The sequence below is a fragment of the Pezoporus flaviventris genome, unplaced genomic scaffold (genome assembly GCF_033815535.1).
Source record: "Pezoporus flaviventris isolate CSIRO_AGI_PZ_B2104156 unplaced genomic scaffold, CSIRO_AGI_Pfla_v1 ptg000005l, whole genome shotgun sequence".
NCBI lineage: Eukaryota > Metazoa > Chordata > Aves > Psittaciformes > Psittacidae > Pezoporus > Pezoporus flaviventris.
In genome coordinates this window covers 5,595,443-5,615,032 of record NW_026892553.1, presented here as the reverse complement: position 1 = coordinate 5,615,032, position 19,590 = coordinate 5,595,443, and the positions used below count along the sequence as shown (strand labels likewise).

The following is a 19,590-nucleotide window of genomic DNA, read 5'->3' as shown; positions in this document are numbered from 1 at the left end:
TGGCTTAAAAAGAACCCAACCGGCACAGACAGAGAGGAGTATTATTTCCAGGAGAGCTCCAGAGCTGAAATTCCCATTTCCTGCCTTTTTGCTCTCGGTTCACATTCCTTTGGCTGCCTTTTAAGGGAGAAAGGAGCCCCTTTGCAGCTGGACTGCAGCGAGGGAAGCTGCCTTCGGCACAGCCGAGCCGGAGGAAGAGCAGCAAGGCTGTGGGATTTGGCACTGCTCCATCTGGATGGCGAAGGCCAGTCCTGAAATTTGGAGCTAGCAAGTCCTCCTCACCCAGAACAATGGAGAAGCTTTTCTTCCTGGTCCCCCTTGCTAGCTCCCCCAGCCACAGCTGGAGATGACCCACTCACTGCCAGCTGTGCTACATGCACTGGTGCAGAGGGAGCTGCTGTTCAAGAGCTGCTGCTGCAAAGGGAGACACAGCCTGGGTTTGGTGGGCTCAGGCAGGGTTGGATCAAGCCTGAACAAGCCTTTATCTCCTGGTTTCTCTAAAATGGGTTTTATTTGTCCAAATGGAGGTTCAGGGGGTTCCCAGCACTGCATCAAGCTGATCCAGAACCCCACTCAGCCACCGAGCCTCCAAAGCTCACGTTCAGTACCTCCTGCTCTCAAAGTATTGGGAGTTTCATACAAAAACGACTAAAGGAACAAAATATGGTGAAAAGTAGAGCTCTGGGAAAGGCTAAAGTTTTCTGGATGGGGTTGGGGCAAAGCTTTTTCTCTTCGCTGCACACATCAGGATGTCTCCTGCACTCATCATCAGGTCTTTCCATGGGAGACCTTGTTAACCAAGGGAGATGATGCCCATCCCACCACAGGGCAGATGGCCGATTCCCAGCAAGCAGGGTGGGAAATCCTGGATAAAAAGCATGGCTAAAAGGAGCCCATGCTCATGCAGGGGTGTCTTAGCATCAGCACGGAGCAGATGGCCAACCGCAGCATTTGTCTCCATTTATCCAACACGTCAGCTTAGTGCAGTGCCAAAGCTGGTGTGACCCAGCTGAGATGACCAGGGCTGGTGTGTGGGAGGTCGGTGACAGCCTGCATGGCCCAGCTGCTTGCCTGGCTCCTGCAGAGGGGGTTTCTGATGTGGCTTCATTCTGGAGTAGCTGGAAATTGCCTTTTGTGACAGTCGTTTGTCTTTGAGCCGTTGGGTACAGCAAGCGTGCTCTGCTCTCTGCTTGGCTAGCTAAAGAGACAAGCATGTAATGGAAGAAATTATGAGGTTGTAAATGTTTTGTCAGCTTCAAACTCTCTGTTAGATCTGGGCTGCTGTCTTCTTGCTTACTGCATGAGCAGCTCTCAGTAGCGCACGAGTTGGTCTGAGTGTTGGTGTAAAGACCCTGTTTGTGCAGCGTGCATAGCGGGTGAGCTGCCCAAAAGGTCCCATCACACTCTCTTCCCAGACTTGCAGCTGAGCGTACTGCATGGGGATGAAGAGAAGTCTTTCATGTGGGGAGCAGCACAATGGGTTATTTGCGCTGCCTAAATTTAGGCTCCTTTCTCTGCTGCTTTTGTTGACAAAACTGGGCTGGCAATTGGGAAATGGCTCCTTCCAAGGACTCTCCACCTGTTGTGTAGAGCAGGCGCTTTGCTCCCTTCTTGAGAGCAGCTACCAGTGTAAGGTACAAACGAGATTGATTAACTGTCTAATTGAAGGTCCCAGAGCAGCTTAAAGAGCAACAACTTAATTACCCAGCCTGGAGTCTGGGCAGAAACTCAATGTTTCCTTCCTAAGTGCCTAATAACCAGCAAGGCCGGTGCCTTCTGCTTTCAAACACTGGGTGCAGAATGTTTTCAATTAGCCCTTTCAGTGGGGAAAAAATGTATTTCCAGCTAAAAATAACCCACCCTGGCTACCTTTAGAAAACCTTGCTTGTTGTACTTTAAAAACCATTCCCAAGGAGGGCAGGTTGGCTGCTGCCCTCTCCTCTTTGCAGAAAGCACTCCCCAGCTAGCCTTCATGTTCTGGAAGATTTAAAGTGCCAGCTGTGAAATGAGGATAATCCTTGCTTTGGCTAGGAAATAAGCTCCTTGAGGCCAGCCTGTCTGTGTAGCACCTGTGGCATGTAAGACCTGGGTCTTGACTCAGGACCAGGGGGAAGAAGGCTTCCTTACCTGTGCGTAACGTAACCACCTCCATGTGTTTTGGGTTTTTTCCCCACTAGGTCCCTGGAAGTTCGCTATTTCACATATGGGATCCTCTTTGGCTGTGGCAGCTCCTTCGCCTTCCAGCCCTCGCTGGTCATCCTTGGTCACTACTTCAAGCGCCGCCTTGGCTTGGCCAACGGCATCGTGGCCGGCAGCAGCTGCCTCATCTCCGTGCCTCTTCCCTTCTTTCTGAAGGTTGTTGGGGAAGCCATTGGGCTGGCACATACTTTCCAAGTACTCAGTGCCTTAATGCTCATCCAGATATTCTTGTCCATGACCTATCGGCCCATCTTGCCGCCTTCTTGTGACTCTCGGCAGGATGGGCAGGACAAGCTGGGCAGCCGGAGCATGCGGCAGCAATGCTGGTCCCAGACACGCAAGTATTTCAACTTGAGGATTTTCCGGAGGAAGACCTATCGGATTTGGGCCTTTGGCATCGCTACTGCTGTCCTGGGATATCTTGTACCCTACATGAACCTGGTAAGAGCCTTGGCTAGGTCTGGAATTGAAGGGAGGTCCCTCTCTATGCAGGCAAGGAAGAGGTGGGAAGGTGGAGATGGGTATTAGGGAAAGGGCCACCAAAAGCCTTGAAACTAAGAAACTGCTGCAGGCAAGTCCTGTAAACAGGGATAATGATGGGAGGAAGCAGCTTGTTAATGCTGCCGTGTGTCCTCTGTGCCCGGGTGTGCAGAGTGGGCACTTCACATGGCTCCTGAGAACAAGCATCGGTAACAGGAAAAGAGGAGGGTGTTGGGTTGATACGTGCAGGTCAGCTTGGTGTAGACATGAGGGTCACACAACCACAAGCTCTCTGTGGGAAGTCTCATTCTTTTTCTAGGATATGAGCGGGATTAACCGAGGATTCACATCCTTGCATCCTTCCCTCCATCCTAGGTAAAATACGTGGAGAAGCGATTTCAAGAAACCAAAAAGGACTGGATCCTCCCTGTTTGCCTTGGAGCCATGTCAGGGCTGGGGCGCTTGATTGCAGGCCGCATTGGTGACTGCATTCCCGGGCTGAAGAAGATTTACCTGCAGGTAAGTTGTGTCCAGCCCTCCATGTAGCTGCTGGCTAACCACTGTGGGTCAGGGGATAGCATCTCTACATCAGAATTGGCACTCTGCTTAATCACTGTCAACTACAGACTGCAAATCCTTTCCTGGTTATTAGCTAACACCCTTGTCTGCTGTTAGGGAAGAATATTTATTATAGAAAGGTGCACAGGGAAGTTACACGCTTGATTTGAGGTCTCGGTGTGCGTTCAGTAATCAAAATCTGCTGTCTCAGCTCATCCCAAATTGCTGGACAGCCTCTCACCTTCTTGTGGTTTCTGAAGAACAAACTGCTGAAATGTAGCAGCTAATCCAGCAGATAATCCTTCCCAAAGCTTCTTAAAAGGTTATTCATAAAGGCCTCTCCGAGATGAGAGCAGAGGCTGGATGGCATTGCTGGGTCCAGAGGAGGCAGCGATGTCATTGACCTGTTCAGGATCATCCTCATGATACTTCCTGCTGCCCATCCCCACTCATCCTGCACCCCAATGATGTGCCCACTTTTTTCTCCCCAGGTTGCATCCTTCGTGCTGTTGGGCATCCTCTGCATGATGATTCCCCAGTGCCGAGGGTTTGAGGGTGTCATTGTCATCTGCCTCTTCCTCGGCCTTTGCGATGGCTTCTTCACCACCATCATGGCCCCCATTGCCTTCGAGCTGGTGGGGCCCATGCAGGCATCCCAGGCCATAGGGTACCTCATGGGGCTGATGGCTGTGCCCATGACCGCGGGTACGCCGATAGCAGGTTGGTAGTGCCGCGGTGCCGGACCTGGACCCAGCTGTTGGGAGTGAGCAGATCCTTGTAGAAGCTTTCAGCTGTGGTGATATTTTGGTGTAAGATGAGATATATTGAATATGTTTGAATTTTCTGAGTTACCACATTGCATGGGGGCTGAAGAATGGGTGTAGCATCACTTCATCGCTATGTCCTGTAGCATCTTGGGGCCTTTCTCCAGGGTGATGAAAGGTGACCAGAGGGGAAACAGTGAGAGTGACCCAAGATCACATTAATTGATTTCTGTTTGAATCTGAGTTGAAAAATGGCAGATAATTAGGTTTTTAGAAGTCATTTTAGATATCTGAAGACTGATGGTTAATAGATAACTTCAGCCCTTGGATTGTTGAATCAAAGTAAAAGATGGAACCACATGAACCTATGTCTTCCCAAGACTTGGGTATGGCCTTAAGCACAGTAATAACCACAATGTCCCTGACAGTGAGCAGCAGAATGTCTGCATCAGCAATTGCGAAGCTAAAGCTGTTTAAGTGCCTCTGATCTCTCTGCTTCTGGCAGCCAAATTCAGTTTAACACCCCCACGAAGGAACATGGGGTTTGCAGATGTCTTGCTGTTAGGGTGCTGCTTCAGGCTTGCTGAGTGAAGGGGCTTGTTTCATGGACATAATCCCCAGGCAAGAGGGATATTCCAGTGCTGATAAATAGCAATGTGTTATTCTCCAAGGATTCCTGGCTGTGTCAGAACTTGTCAAACCAACAAGTGCAGAACCCCATTGGTTTTTAAGGGATCGGTTATTGTTTGTAACTGACTGAAATCCCCATAGATAAAACATCCATAAGCACACCAAGGAGGTTTGCCTTCCAGATGGGGGTCATCTGCAGAGGAACAGCCTCTGCCCATTTTTCTTCTGAGATCCTGGCCGGCAAGGCGCTGGGAAGAGTCACCTGAAATGTTTGGCTGTTTAACACTGCCTCAGCTTGTGTATGGGATTGTTTGGGATGTGTGCCAGTTGCGTCCTGTTCTGGTTAAATAGGAAGGACAGCTGAGGCTTTCCTTGGCTTCCTTGCTGCACAATGCTGGCTGTGCACATCCTTTAATCAGGAGCATACAAACTCCAAGGAATGCAATGGGAAAAGGATTGGTTTAAAAACCCAGATCTGGTGGTTGGAGCACTCAAGGACGGAAACGAGTTGGTCATTAGACTGACAAGGCTATAACAGCTGTTGTTCCTCTCTTCCAGGATACCTCAATGACTATTTTGGGAATTACGACGCAGCCTTCTATTTTGCCGGAGTGCCCCCCATCATCGGCGGCTTGGTGCTCTCTGTTGTCCCACTGGTCCATCAGAGGATGCTGAAGAAGCAGCGCCTGGATTCTGGCAAAGACAAGATGCTGTCCTCGGAGGCGGTGGTGAACGGGGAGCTGCTGCCAGGCTGTCCAGCCTCTGAAGCACACATATAACACCCCGCTCACCGACACTCACTGTCACCACCAGCAGCCTCTCCATAGCCCAAGCACAGGTCCTTTCCTCGATGGACCATAATTCCCAGTGATTGCAGATGCACTATGTTTGTAAAAGAAAAACCCCCACAAAGTTCTTCTAGTTAAAGGCTTTTAACTAGCAGAAACGCTCTTTTCTGGGGACAATTTTGGTTTCAAAGCCTGTTTTTGGTGGTTTTTTTTTTCCTTTAACCATTTTTCTAAGGAGAACTTTCTCACCAGGATCCAAACTTGATCGATCTCCTGCTCCTCTCCCTGGTTTTCTATACGTCACAACAGAGGTTTACAGCTAACAAATGCCTTTTCAAAGCAGGCTGCAGATGGAGCTTGTGGAAGCAGCTGCCCATCCTTTGCCACCGACTGGTGCCACTTGGGTGTCATGTCCAAGCAGGACAGCCCCCTCCCGTCCAGCACCAGAGGCTGGTTTGGAGCCAGCGGATCAGAAGAAGGAAAAAGGCTGCTTTAGTCCAGTGCACAAACCAAATAAATGGTCTGCATGTCCTGCTTTAACCTTCTTGTTTCCTTTTCCGCTGCTTTCCCACACACCAGGGAGCTGCAGCTGGGACCATGGGGAGCTCAGCCAGCTCCAGTCTTTCCACCCTCATCCACCAGAGCCACGCAGGAGCAACATGTTCCTGCAAAATATGCCTTAAAAATACATGGACGAGACCAGCAGGTCCCTTAGCCACTTTCCACCTCTGTTTTCTTACTCAGTGACTAATGATTGGGCTTTCAAGGTGTGAAAGAGAGGAGCAGCTCCCAGCACAGCCCACAGGATCTGGCTCTGCAAGGTGAAAGCCATGGGCAAGCGGCTGAGATGGACACATTGGAGATATCAAGGCACACAGGGTTTGGGGTGGAACCCCATGGGTTATGGGTTCACTTCATGCCAGGAGGCAGCTTCCCTGCCAGGCACAGGGCACCCATGGGTGCATGGATGCAGTTAGATCGGGGTACAGGGTGTCACTGCTCTTTTTTTAGGGCCAGTTGTGTATCATGCAGCAATAACCATATGTTAGTATTGGCAGGGGAAGCCCGGTGTTTCCAAAGGGTTTGAAAGCCCTGGCAGTGTTTAACTCTGAGCCTGTGTGTTGCTGTGCAGAGCAAGTGCAGGGTCAATGCTGTCCCCAGAGGGAGAGAGCTCAAGAAAGCAGCACAGCCCATGGGTACCCACCACACAGAGCGAAGGCAGAGCTCAGCCTTGTGTAGCCCTCCTGCCTCGGTGGGTCCCCATGTCAGTGGTGCTGGCCAGGACCAGGGTACCTTTTCCTGGGAATAATAACCCAGGAGAGAGCAAGAAACAAAGCTCATGTTTATCCTGGCTGCAAAACCATCCTTTGTTGGGTTTTCATTTTGTTCATCTGCCATTACAAAGTGAGAAGCCTGAAGAGGGTTGTGTGCCATGGGAATCATCCCTCAGTCCCCCCCATCCCTCATGTAGGGGTTTGTAACACCGAGACAAAGCTTTGCTGTTGAAACTTGGTTTCATTGGAGGCCATCCTGTGAGCAGCGGTGGGACCTTTGTATATAGGCTCAGGATCCTGCATGTCCCTCTGGTCCTGGTTTTAATCCACGTTGGCTAATGCATTAGAAGGTCTTGTGGTTTTGTGGCCCTTCTGTCCCCGTATGAGCTTGAAAATTAACTGGTGTCTTGTGACGTGTCTGTTTATGACTATAAAACAAGATGTCCATTTGCCTCTTTCTTCTCTATGCTTTTCTGTGACTGTTATTACCCTTCATTGCCCATATTGCACCATCTGCTACAGCTCTGCTGACCCATCGCTTGGTTTAGGAGGCCGTAGGAGGCAGCAGAAGCTTCACTGGGAGGCAGGACATTGCCAGGAACTGAATCATGGTGTCCATGCTCTGGCCGCATTGGGATTTGCTGGGTTTATCCTAGGGCAAGGCATTAAAGTGGTGTTTTTCAGTTGGGAGCATTGGCAGTGGAGCATCTTCAAAGCCATCTGATAACTGAATGAAAGAAGTAAGTCTTTTTGTGAGCTGGGGCCTTTGTTCAATGAAGTTCTTTAAATCATGTTTTTCATCTTAATGCCCCCTGAAGGAAAGCTTATGAGGGATTTCAATACAAGAAACAGCTTCTTCAGATCAACAAGAGGACCAACAGAGCTGCCTCAAACCCATGTCTGGCCTGAGTGAGAAGCTGCACGGCAGAAGCACCAATGACTGCACCCTCAAGAAACTTTGTTGTGGTAAAACCTTGCTGGTCCTAAGGTGATTTATGCTTCAAATGCCAGATTTCCACAGATTTCTACTTGCCTTACATGCTCTGCCTGCCTGCAAAGGTCTTTGCCCCGGGAGGAGCCTGCATTCAGTGCAATGTGTGCTTAACGCTGCAGCAGCATCAGACCAACTCTGTGTCAACCAGGAGCCAGCGAGACTCCCAGGAGGGATGGTGGTACCCATGTTCATCCCTCCTGAACTGTGGTCTTTGCCTACTGCTCTTTTTATCAGCCCTCTAGGAGATTTCAAGTGATGAGCTGCATTCATGGACTACCTGAGTCTGGTCACCCTCATCCTATCCTGGACCAATATCTGGGACCAGCCTCCCAAAACAACTTTCAGCATCTTTGTCTGGTCAGGAACCTGTCCTTGATCAAGATGAGGGCAAATTCTGCATCAGAGAAGGCATGTTTGAGCAACAGCAATGAAAGGTTCACCTCATCTACAAACACAGAGGGGAAGAGGAAGGGCAAAGGTTGGAGTAGTCTGTCAACATAAAGGGGAGTATTTTGGGGTTGGTTTGTGAGCTAAATGCTGCCTCTTGTGTGTGTGGTTTGTCCCTTGAGTATCAGGCAGTTTAAAAGAATTTTTGCAGACTCGTGGCATGTGAGAGGTGGGATTGTGGCCATTTGAACGTCTATAAAGAGGGAGAAATTGCATTGGTCTCCTAAACATCCTCTTAGCCTGTTGTAGTCTTCTGCTGTGACAGCAAATAGGTGCAAAAAGCTCAGTCCTAAAACCCCCCCTGTTTCTTCCTGTCAGGATCTACTTATCTTTGCCCAGCACATCCATGTCCTCCTCTGGACGGACGAGGGCTGAACAGGAGGCAGCATTCACAGTGATACAAGGAAGAAGCTCTTCCCTGTGAGGGTGGTGAGGCACTGGCACAGGTTGCCCAAAGAAGTGCTAAATGCTTCATCCCTGGTAGTGTTTAAGGCCAGGCTGGACAGGGCTTGGAGCAACCTGCTCTAGTGGAAGGCGTCCCTGCCCATGCCAGGGGGTTGGAACTGGGATGATCTTAAGGTCTTTTCCTATCTGACCCATTCTGTGATTCTATGAAAACTGCTTTTTATTCAGCTTCCTAATAAACCCCCCCAAACTTGTCCCTCCACTGTGAGTGCCGGGCTGTGATTCCTGCCCTGCTCCCTTGGTATGGGAGGGGAAGGTGGAGCCTGGCACTCCGGGCTCAGCCAGTTTTGGGGACCACGGGAGCAGGTTGAGTGCCCTGGGTGGGAAAGGGGTGGAAGGGAGTGGGGAGGGACCCGCTTTACTCCATGGCCAGGGTGTTTGGAGAGCTGCAGGCTCGCGTGTAGCCTTATGTAAGTGCACAGCAAGCACAGGGCATGTCCCAGCAGCGCCCTGCTCGGGGCTTGGCTGGGGCTGCCTTTCTAAATCTTTAGCTTGAGGGTGTTCAAAACCGAGTTGTCTTTTCTTCCCTTTTCCTTCTGTTTTTTTTGGTGCTGCAGAGTGAGGCCTGGGGTTTAACTCCTCTTGCTCTGGCTGAGGGATGGAGTGGGAGCACCAGCCGAGCTGGTAGGGCTCGGGGGGTGCTTGTTTTCAGCTTTCGGGTCTCCTGGTGATGGGCAAATGAGCAGGGCAGCAGCTGCAGGAGCTGCCCGGGAAGTGCCATGATTCATGGCTTAGAGCTTTTTTGCAGTTGTGAAACAAAGCTGGAACCATCTGTGGGAGCTGCTTCACTGCAGCGTGCCCTGCCTTGAGGTCCTGTGGCCAGGGAAATGCGTGTTTGGAAGTCACATAGCTGAAACTTCACAAATTCTGGCCACTCATTGGCCGGGCTTGAGGTTTCCTACCATTGTCCTGCTGTGGGAGCTGTGGGAAGGCCTCATGCTAATTGCCATCAAAGCTTGAGGGCTTTTGCAGGTCCGCTGCGGTACCATGGGGTTTGGACCCCTACTTTCAAGACGTTTTGGCTCTGCCTCCCACCATCGTGGGTGGTTTGCAACCCTCCGGGCTGAGCTGCCTGGTCCGGAGGAGCCAGGAGCAGGAGGTGGCCTGCAGCTGGGCCAGGACATTCCTGACCTTCCATGCCTGACAGTGCCACGATGATAGAACGTCTCTTCTGGCGTTGGTACGTTGGTGCTAGGAGCGATTTGCACTGGGCAGTCTGATTTGGTGCTGAGGATCTCATCTACGCTTGCTCAGATCACTCTGGTTCAGCATCTTGGGAGGCTTAGAGAAAACCCTGGCTGACATCTGCATCTGTATGTGGTCATACAGACCTCAGAGTAACAACCTGCATAAAGGTAACGTGGACCAAATCCTCTGGACTCCGAGGGGGGCAGATCCAGCTGCCCCTTGCCCATCCCTCCAGCCTTCACTGCAACCATTACCAGCTTTCACGTGCCTCCGTACTCAACAGTTTCGTTTGGGGGTTACCTTGGTTATTTTGGCTTCAGTAATTTTCACGTTGGCAGAGTTTGCTTCTCCTTATCCAGCTGGAAGCAGAAAACTGGAATGACTTTGAAAGCCCCAGCTCCTTTGCCAAGGCAAGCGGGGCAGCCCCCTCCCACCGCCCAGCCGCTGCCTTTCTGCCACAAAACCCACACTTGGGCAGCTCTTTTGGGCATTTTTGTTTAACCTTTGGGGAGAGTGATGTGATTGATGGGTGATCCTTAAATACTCCTCCAATGTCCTCTGCATAACGCAGGGCAGGGATGGAGCTGGTACCGTTATAGAGGGGCTCAACCGGCAAGCAATAAACCAAAATAGAGCTGTTTCCCTTCTTTTGGAGAGCCTCTGGAAGGAAAGCAGACACAGGGACAGATAGAGCTGCCATCCCTGGGCAGCTCTGAGTGGGTTTTGTGGCTGAGCTCCAGGGGTGGTTGCAAGGGTGACCGTCCCCTTGGCCAGGGGTTGACCATTGCTCCAGGGGCTTCATCAGCTTGGCACAGAGGCTCCATGGAGTTTAGTCCTGGCGACACTGAGGTTATCACTGGGCTGTGGCAGGTCCATCCTGCACAGCCCCTTTTGGGGTGATGTGTTGCTTTATCTTTGCAAACATTGCAATCCCCTTAGTGCTCCCACCAAGGACAGACGCTGCCAGTGTCCCCGTGTCCCCTCTTCCCACACCAGTCCTGCCACCAGGGTGGTAAAACACCAGCACTGATTGCAGGAGCAGGGCTTGGGTCCCTGCTCCCTGTGGAGGCAAAGCAGGAGGGGAAAGTAGAGCAGACCCTCCTGTTTACTGCAAAACATGGCTTTGGAAGGAGGTTTTATACCTCTGAATTTTCTCCTCTTTGTGTAGCATTACTTCCCAGCACTCACCCTCATTCCACCTCCAACCAGCAAGGCACACGTAGCTCTTAACCATAGCATTATAGGCAAGACTTAGTGTCCATTTTACTAAGGAATGAAGCTTTTCCTCTTTTCTGTTTGTTCATTTTCAATCACGGCCTGTAAGACGAGTTGTTTACTGGAGCAGGTTTTTGTGTAGCATCGTTGCTGGTTGGTGACGGCCAGATTGCCTCAATGCCGTTGGGTTTTTGGCTTCAATCAAATCGTTTTGGGAAAGAACACGGCTTCTTGAGGCCTCAACTCTCCCAGCATATCCTGTTTCAGCCATTTAAACCTATTAAAGCTGGAGACAGGACATTGCTGGAGAGGCTGAGGGCAATTAGGAAATTACCCCGCTCTCCCTCCCCTGCCCTGGAATCCAGCAGGATGAAGCCAAATATTTGCTTTCGGATGGGTGGGTTTGGAGCCAACTCCACATAAAAGCACCGGGGCAAGGCTTGAATTTTGGGTAACTCGTGAGACAGCTTGTTTTTGAGGCAGGACCTTCAGTCCTGCTGCCATCACCCCCCGCTCAGTGAAGCCTGATGTGGTGCCTTTCTCCTGCCCTGCCGCTGACCAGGGCTGTTGTGGCCGGTGTTAGCTCCGGATGGAAAAGCTCCTGCCCCAGCCAGATCCTGTAAAGTGTCCTGGGCTGAAAGCAGTGGCCTGAAAGCAGCCACAATTCCATGCAGAAGTCAGGCCTTGAAGTCCAAAATGATTCCTTTTGTTGTGCCATCTGTTCCCTTGTAAGCCATTTGTATTCCCTTCACATTTTGTATCTGCAAGTCAAGTATTTGAATGTGTGTCTTAAACAGTATGAGCATCCTTTCAAAATGTGAATTCCTGGTTGTTGAACTGCAAAAAAGAAGAAGAACCCAACCTCCCCCCTATTAGCACATTTTTGTAATTAATGTTTTATGAATGTTGTTTAAAAAAATGGTGTAGAATAAAACCAGTTTAAAAAGGAACAGTGTCCATGCCTGCGTCTTGCCAGGTTTCCTCTCCCTGTGGCTTTCCCGACTGCTGCCAACTCTCTGCCTGGTGCCTCCCCAGGATTTCCATAGAAAAGGGGCTGGGCTGGTGGCAGTTTAACATGGGAGTTGTTCCTATCAAGCCTTTAATACACCCTGAGGAAAGGCTGTGTTGAGGTACTGGTACCTAAAGGAGAGACGAGCTCCTGATGCGATGCAGAAGGATGGAAGCTGGATGTGGTGGTGGTGGGTGGAGGATGGTCCTTGTCCCTCCCAAGGCATAAAGGACTAAAACCAATGAAGAAGCTGAAAGCATCTCGGTGCCCAGAGTGGTGCCAGTGAGATCCCTGTGTGTCACAGGGGCAGGCTCCCCTCCATTGCCCTGGGCACTGATTTGGCTCCCATCAAGCTTTTGCTCCATGGGGGCTCTCACACAGGGACAGCATTGTAGCTTGTCTTTTAACTATTATTAATAGCATCATTTCTCCCTTTTGGCAGCAGTCTGGGGGCATGGTGAAGCCTCCCAGGTGTTAGCACTGATCACAGGAGAGCTACTCTTTTCTGTCAATAAAAGCAGTTATGGGAGGGTTGAGGGTGGGAAACACCAGGGCTGATTATGCATAAGTGATGCTCCTGTGGCTGTGAGACATTGAAAACAAGGCTTTTATCAAGGGATTTGTATTAATGATTTGTTTATGCTGGGTGCTTCAATTGCCATTAGATGAAAGCTGATGGATGCATTAGTTTTGTATAGCTCAGGGTTTTTGTTTTTTTTTTTTAGTTTAAAGTGCATCTGAACCCTTTTTCAAGTTAGGGATGTTTACTGCAAATAGTCTTTAAAACCAGGAGATAACAGCTGGTAAATAGAGATTCAAAGGGAATGAGAGTACAGCAACCAGCTCCTCCGGAGGACTCGGTGCAGTGCATGCAGGGACACAGCTGCGTCCCAGGCCTGAGAGTGGAAAGCACCGTGTGAACATGTGGAGCTGCACAGAGCTTCATTTACAGGTAACACAGCATCAGTGTGACCTGGACGTTGTGATCATTCCTGCACATCTGGAGAGGGTGCTGGGGTGTGTGATAACAGCGGGCTGCACACCCACAGAGACACCCAGAGAGGGATGGGTGAGCCCATCTGCTCATCACAGCCCATCTCCACAGGCTCCAGGTGAATCAATGCATAGACATATATGTACAGATGTACCTCCATAGGTGTGTTTGGGCATGTGCCCAGTGGGAATCCCCACTCAGCCTCACTGCTGGCTGAGACCAAGGCTCTGCCAGGCTCCTGGGGCTGGCCCTAATGGATGGAAAGCTGGAAAAGTGGGGAAAAAAAGAGTATTTTAGATGGGAGCAAATCCCTGAGTTTTCCAGCAGAAAGGCTGCAAACTAGAAAAGACCAAACCAAGCAACAGCAACAAAAAAAGAGTGTTTTCATTATCATAACACAATAGTTAAGTGTTTATGTAGCTATTCATGCATTAACATTGCAAGAGCATGGATTAAAACAAGCTGATTCTAGATAATGGTTTACATTTGTACTTACAAAAGGCAACATTTACATGGATGTTTTCTATCTCAAATGTGAACCACATGGCAATGTTTTAGGTTAATAGTTACAAATTACATATGGTTTTAGCTCTGTATGTATGCGAACGGCATATATGGTATCTACAGCTCCATTTAGCTGTTATTGTTAATTTATACATGCATACTCCCACATATATACATGTGTATGTGTGCCAGTGGGGGAGGCTGACCACCTGCAAGTGGTTACTGGGCATTTGGAGGGTGCTTTTTTGCTCCTCTCCCTGCGGGCTCTGGGCTGGGCTTGTTCTCTTTCATTGTCTTCTCCATCTGTTTTCTTTCTGCAGGACGCTTAAATATTATAACCCTTAAATAATAAATAAACCACCCAAAGCCAGTCTGCAAATGCCTTTGAAGGAGGCATTGATGAGTGGCCGAAGTGTTTCTTTTCTGCCTCTAAACGCTACTCCTTCCTAGAGCCATTGCTTTGCTGTCGTTATTTAAAGCAATCAACCATTTGGAAACGATCCCTTCCCAGGGCTTTTCAGCTGCACCCATGCTCAGCAGGGATGGGAGGGCATCGACCTGGAGGGGTTTGGGATGCTCTGCCCCAGATGGAGTGCTAGGCATCCATCCCCAGGTCCTGGGATGTGTCAAAGAAGGGAAAGAACACGCTGGAGGGGGTGAGCGTTGGGGTGAGCTCAGGATACACTCGTCTTCCTGCGGGTTGGGTCCCAGGGACTTTTCAAAATGCAATAGGGGAAACCACTTAATACTGGCAGCAGGGCAAAGCCAGGCAGGAAAAATGCATCTGTGCTTAGATCTAAGGCAAACAGCACAGTGGAGGCATGGAGAAAGGAGGAGAGGGGGGAGTGCAAGGTATGTGTGGCTGGGAGGGAGTGAACAGACCAGGCTCCCTGTGGTACCCAGGAGCCAGACCAAGCCCACCCCACCGGTGCGGGAACAAAGCAGCACACTGGGCTGCAAGAAGCACTGATTGTGTTTGGAGTTTGTTATTCATGCTTTATCCCGGCCTAGGCTTCGGGGTGTGCTGCCTTTTGATGCTGGCACAAGAGCTGCACCGAACAAGTCCCTCCCCATCTCCTGCAGCCCCACTGGATCCCGCACTGGGAACACACACAGCATGGGGGCTTTTTCGGCTGGGTTGTGTAAACAGCCCCTCCTGTGGCTGCAGGGTGTGAGTGTGTGTGTGTGTGTGTGTGTGGTGTCCCCACTGTCCTCACCTGCTCCAGCTCCCGCTCTGGCACGCACCTCGGGTCAGGGTTGTGTGGTTATCATCTGGTGCTGCTCATCTGGAGCATTGGTCAGGCCGAACCAGCCCCGTGGCTGACCCTGCATCACCCCCAGCAGTGCCTGCAGCCCTTCCACTCAGCCCCCAAGGACCCGAGCCCATGGTCCCCAGACCTCCTTTGCACCCTCGTGACCCAACCCTGAGGATCCCATGGTTTTCCTCTGCCCGTGTTCTTCTTCCACCTGTGTTGATGTTTTCAGCAGTCCCATTCAGATGAGCACAGCTCAAAAGCCTTTTCTTTATTCACCTTTACCCAGTTTCCCTTCAGTTTAATTCACCTTCTTTTTCCCTTCCCCTCTTCTGTCCTTCATCCCCTTCCATCATTTCCCACACCCTGTCCTTCCTGGCCACCACACATGCAGGGAAGATGGATGAGCAGCACTGCCAACAGCAAGCAGCTTTTAGGGCATTTTCCAGCCTCCCACAGTATTTCAGTTTATTCAGATGCATCTTTACAAATTAAAGCAAGAAGATGCCAAAGGTGCCAGCAGCAAACACCGAGTCATTTCCAAGTTTATTCGGGATTTATTTAGGTTGTTTAGAAGTCAGAGATTAAACTGTTCCTCCCACTGCAGATCCTCCTGCCTTTCACCTGCCGGGCGCTGCTTCCCCTCGGCCAGCAGCGAGCGATGCTCAGTGCGGGCGCGCAGCAATCCCACCTCCCTTCCTGTCACAGATCCCTGCGCTGGGATCAGATGAACCCTGAAATAGCTTCATTTCAAGAGCTTTCACACCCACAGCACCCTTCAGTACCAGGCAGCCTGTGGGCAAGGTCTTGGTCTGGGCTGGTGTCAGGGCTGTGAAGGGAAGCGACCAGAGCAGGTATTAAAGCCAAGAAAACTAGCCAAGTGCTTTTTGCTTCATGGCTTCTCATCCAGGACCCATCACAACAATACAGGAGCAAAGCTCCTGCTCCAGAGCAAAGAACCAAAGGCCGCGAACTTTTAGCCTGGAGGAATCACGTTCTGCAAATGCATCCCCAGACATCAAACCGGGGCAAAAAATAATCCCTGCTGATGACTAGGCTGGTGTCCCTGCTGCTGCTGCCATGGGAGAACCCACCACAGCCCCTGTGCAGCTCCCATAATCCGACTCCCAGTGCTATCGCAAGGATGCCGCCTCAGCCTTTTCCTTAGGAACCGAGGATGCTGCTGGTGTAGGGTGCCAAAACCCAAGAAACCCTCAGCAAATATGGGAGGACTCCTGGTTTATGAAGTAATCATTGTTGAGGGGACTTGCCGCCAGCGTTTCCACATGCTTGGCTGAACAGGGGATTTATTCAGGGGAACAGTTGGAGCATGCAGCACCAGCATCTCATTAGCGTCACAGACAATGCCCCTCCAGTTCAAGACTAAAAAGTAGGTTTAATTTTCCCTATATAACTTCATTGTAAGGGTTTAGGGAGCCACAACAGAGCTGAATTTAAGATCATTATATTAACAGCCCTGAAACAGGTTCAACTGCGCTTGAAGCAGCCGGGAAGGGCAAGAGAGCAGCAGCCAGCCTTTGCTTTCCTCCTCTCCTATTTCCAAGCACTGGATCCCACTTCTTCCAGAAGAGGCCTTTTGGAGGTGAGAACCCCCCACATACATGGATATTCCTGCACTCCCATCGCTCCGGGATGGACAGGTTTGCCAAACACGACGTTTCTCCTCCCACCCAGCAGCAGGACCAGCAAAGGGCCAAACACATTCCCCCGTGAAGGTCTGGATCCGCCACAGAAACATGCCCTGAGGGGAGGACCAGTACAGTGTAAAAGGTTACAGGTCTAAGCACCAAAAGGGAGGAACAAGGTTATATAAAGTTTTACAGGTCAGGACAAAGACCTCAAATATATTAAAGAAAACAAACATAGGGATGAAGTCAGCCACACACGTGCTCCAAGGATGGTTTGGACTCTAAGCAATTTGAATCACAGAATCCCAGACTCCTTTGGGTTGAAGGGACCTTAAAGCTCATCCAGTTCCAACCCTGCCACGGGCAGGGACACCTTCCACTAGAGCAGCTTGCTCCAAGCCCCTGTGTCCAACCTGGCCTTGAACACTGCCAGGGATGGGGCAGCCATTGGGGTTGATCAGCAGCTTTTAAGGAACAAATACAGGGCTGCCCAAACCAAAGGACTTCCTAAAGGGAGATGTGGGGCTGGAGAGAGCGACCTAGCAAAGAACTCCTGATGCAGAGTGTGGGAAATGCTTCATGGATGAAGTCACCGAAGTAAGAGTTAACACCAACATTAAAGACAGTTTCAGACGGAACTGCACACTTGCAGAGCAAGACAGACCGCAGAGCTCAAGACAAATCACATGGGAATGGAAGGGAAATAGCAACCACCCTTATCCAAGAGCTTTCCCTGCGGAAAGAGGGAACTGGAGCTGAATCCTGACTCAGTGCAACTCTGGAGAAGCCCACGACTTTCCTCCTTACCCACCAAAGAGCAACACTCACAGTGCTGTTGAGCATCAAGGCACCCAAAACACGGGGCATCGCATTTCCAAGCTATCCATCACCTTCCTCCCTTGTCTTTTGTTTTACTGTCATCACGCCCCTCCCGGGGAGCTGAGGTGAGGGAAGCTGATAATGAAGATGCCTTCCCACACCCTAAAAAATTCCCTTCCCACTCAAGTATTTGCACGTACATCAGCTACTGACTTTAGGATGGTTTTAGCTTCTCCTGAAAGCCGCTGAACACTAGTTTTAGGGAGACTCAGCCCTGATCATTGGGCCCTGATAGCGGCAGGCATCCATAGGAGTCACAGCTATGACCTGAAAGACCACGTGCAGACACTGCTTTGGTATCTCACATCATCCACTGACAGATTTACACTAGGCTGGGACAGTGAGATTTATTGCTTCAGTTTTATGTGGTAGAGAAGCAATAAATCCTTCCAAGAAGTCAACTCTACCATTCTGGCTCCTTCCTTTCTGCCCAGCCTCAAGCAAAAAGCCTATAGAGGAAATAGATTCCTACCACATCCATCATCGTTTACTCCAGCACGCTCCCACCATAAGAAGGACAAACCCAAGGAGTGATGATTAAGCACAAAATGAGCACTTCATGCATTTTATTGTCTATTTAAATTTGCATTATGACATCTTACATAGGAAACAAACACCTCCTAAATGTTAGCTAGCAAATCTGGTCAAACTCTTGTCCCATGACCTCAGAGCACCATTTGGTATTAAACATGTCCAGTAGAAACAGCTGTAAAGCACTGTATGAAAGAAAAAAAAGGGGAAAATAAGGAAAAATAAAGAAACCTGTTACATTCTCAGTGGAATTCAGGGCTTCCCAACCAACAGCCTTACTAACAGGTAGTGAAATGCACGAAGGGGCCTCGGTATTTTAGCTTAAGGGAACAAAACCAGATGAAACAATCAAAACAAACTCAATGGCATGTTTTCCCATAAAAAAAAAAGAGGTAACTTCTATCAAAAGGAGGTTGGGAAGCCCTGGTATAACGGATGAAAACACAAGTTTGATGTACTTTGGGCAAGTTACCCTTGATTCTCTCTCCACCCTCCTCCTTCCCTCCCTAGCCAAACAAAAATCCCAGTGTATGCGAGGGTGGGAAATATGTCTGAATTAGTTATAAATTCCCCTAACGGGGCTCCAAGCCAAGCCTCATCCAAAGCACCTCCTCCTGGGAGAAGGCAGAAGCGCAGGCAGGCACTGCCGTAACCACAGAACCTCACCAGCTCCACCAGTACTACACACCCTTCCCTGAGCAAGGAGCAAGGATGATCAGTGAGAAAAACAAGACATCAGTTACATGAACACATACACTAATGAAAAGCATCCCAACCTAACCGTAAGGCTGTGGCTAAGCCAACATGATGCTTTGTATCATAGAGCGATGGTGAAGATCACGCTGGGAGATTCAGAAACTCCCTCATTGCACTGTTAAAAGGCAGACACCCATGGTCAGACTGTAACTGCGTTTCTTTTCTCATCTTCACATTAGACCCTCATCATTAGGAGAGCACGGGGAACCTCCTCTTTGTGTAGGCAACCATTTTGAGACAAACGTGGACACAGATACACCAGGAAACATCACTTGGACTTGCCACATTTGCATAATCCAGCCAAGTGACAGGAAACTGGAGTGACAGCCATTGTGGTCCATTGTGCCAACTGTGGTGGGAAATCCATTCATCTTCAAGTGGGCACAATGGACAATTCCAGCTCCTTCAGCACTGCTGGGATATTCGTGTCAGTGCAGCTGCTGCACCTGCACATCCAGCCTCCTCACAAAAGGTCATTTATTGAGCAATGTGCAGTACCTACACCAATCAAATCATTTCTAAATGAGATCAATTCACTGCCTACAATTTCTCTGCAAAAAATACCCCGACTTGTGCAAAGAGAAACGTAAAAACCCCAGGAGTAACTTCAGTCTTTTAATGGACAAAGCCCCAGTTAAAAAGAATCCAAGCACCCAAAAGTCTGTACTGGCTTATAATCTGAGTTAAACCATCAAACATACTGTTAAATACCACCACCACTGTGCGTTCTTCTCTGTTTTGGCCGTGTGACTTGCTGTGTATTAAGGTCCTGTTGGTAGAAGGAGGAAAGGAATTAAGCTCTCACAGCAGATAAGATATTCCCAGCAGGAGCGTGGATGGTTTAGCAGTGTGACAAAGCCACCACGATAACTACTGAGGCGAGCAATAACAAAGAACTCCCTTCAAAAATAAAGCTACAGCCTTCAGTGTGAAAGGAACCACGCTGCTCCGAGCAAGGAAGGCTGAGAGGCTCCCACATGGTGGCACTGCAAACCAGGCAGCAGAGGCAGCCG

General features: G+C 49.8%; 1 protein-coding gene across 1 annotated transcript in view; it reads left to right on the top strand.

Moving 5' to 3' along the window:
• SLC16A2 (solute carrier family 16 member 2) overlaps positions 1 to 7,157 on the top strand; it is a 34,332-nt gene extending 27,175 nt beyond the window's left edge. The window contains exons 3-6 of the mRNA XM_061445785.1: positions 2,178 to 2,640; positions 3,055 to 3,198; positions 3,729 to 3,957; positions 5,190 to 7,157. Coding sequence (XP_061301769.1) covers positions 2,178 to 2,640; positions 3,055 to 3,198; positions 3,729 to 3,957; positions 5,190 to 5,410 — 1,057 coding nt within the window. The 3' untranslated portion in view covers positions 5,411 to 7,157. The remainder of the gene's footprint in view (positions 1 to 2,177; positions 2,641 to 3,054; positions 3,199 to 3,728; positions 3,958 to 5,189) is intronic.
• The last annotated feature ends 12,433 nt before the right edge of the window (positions 7,158 to 19,590 follow it).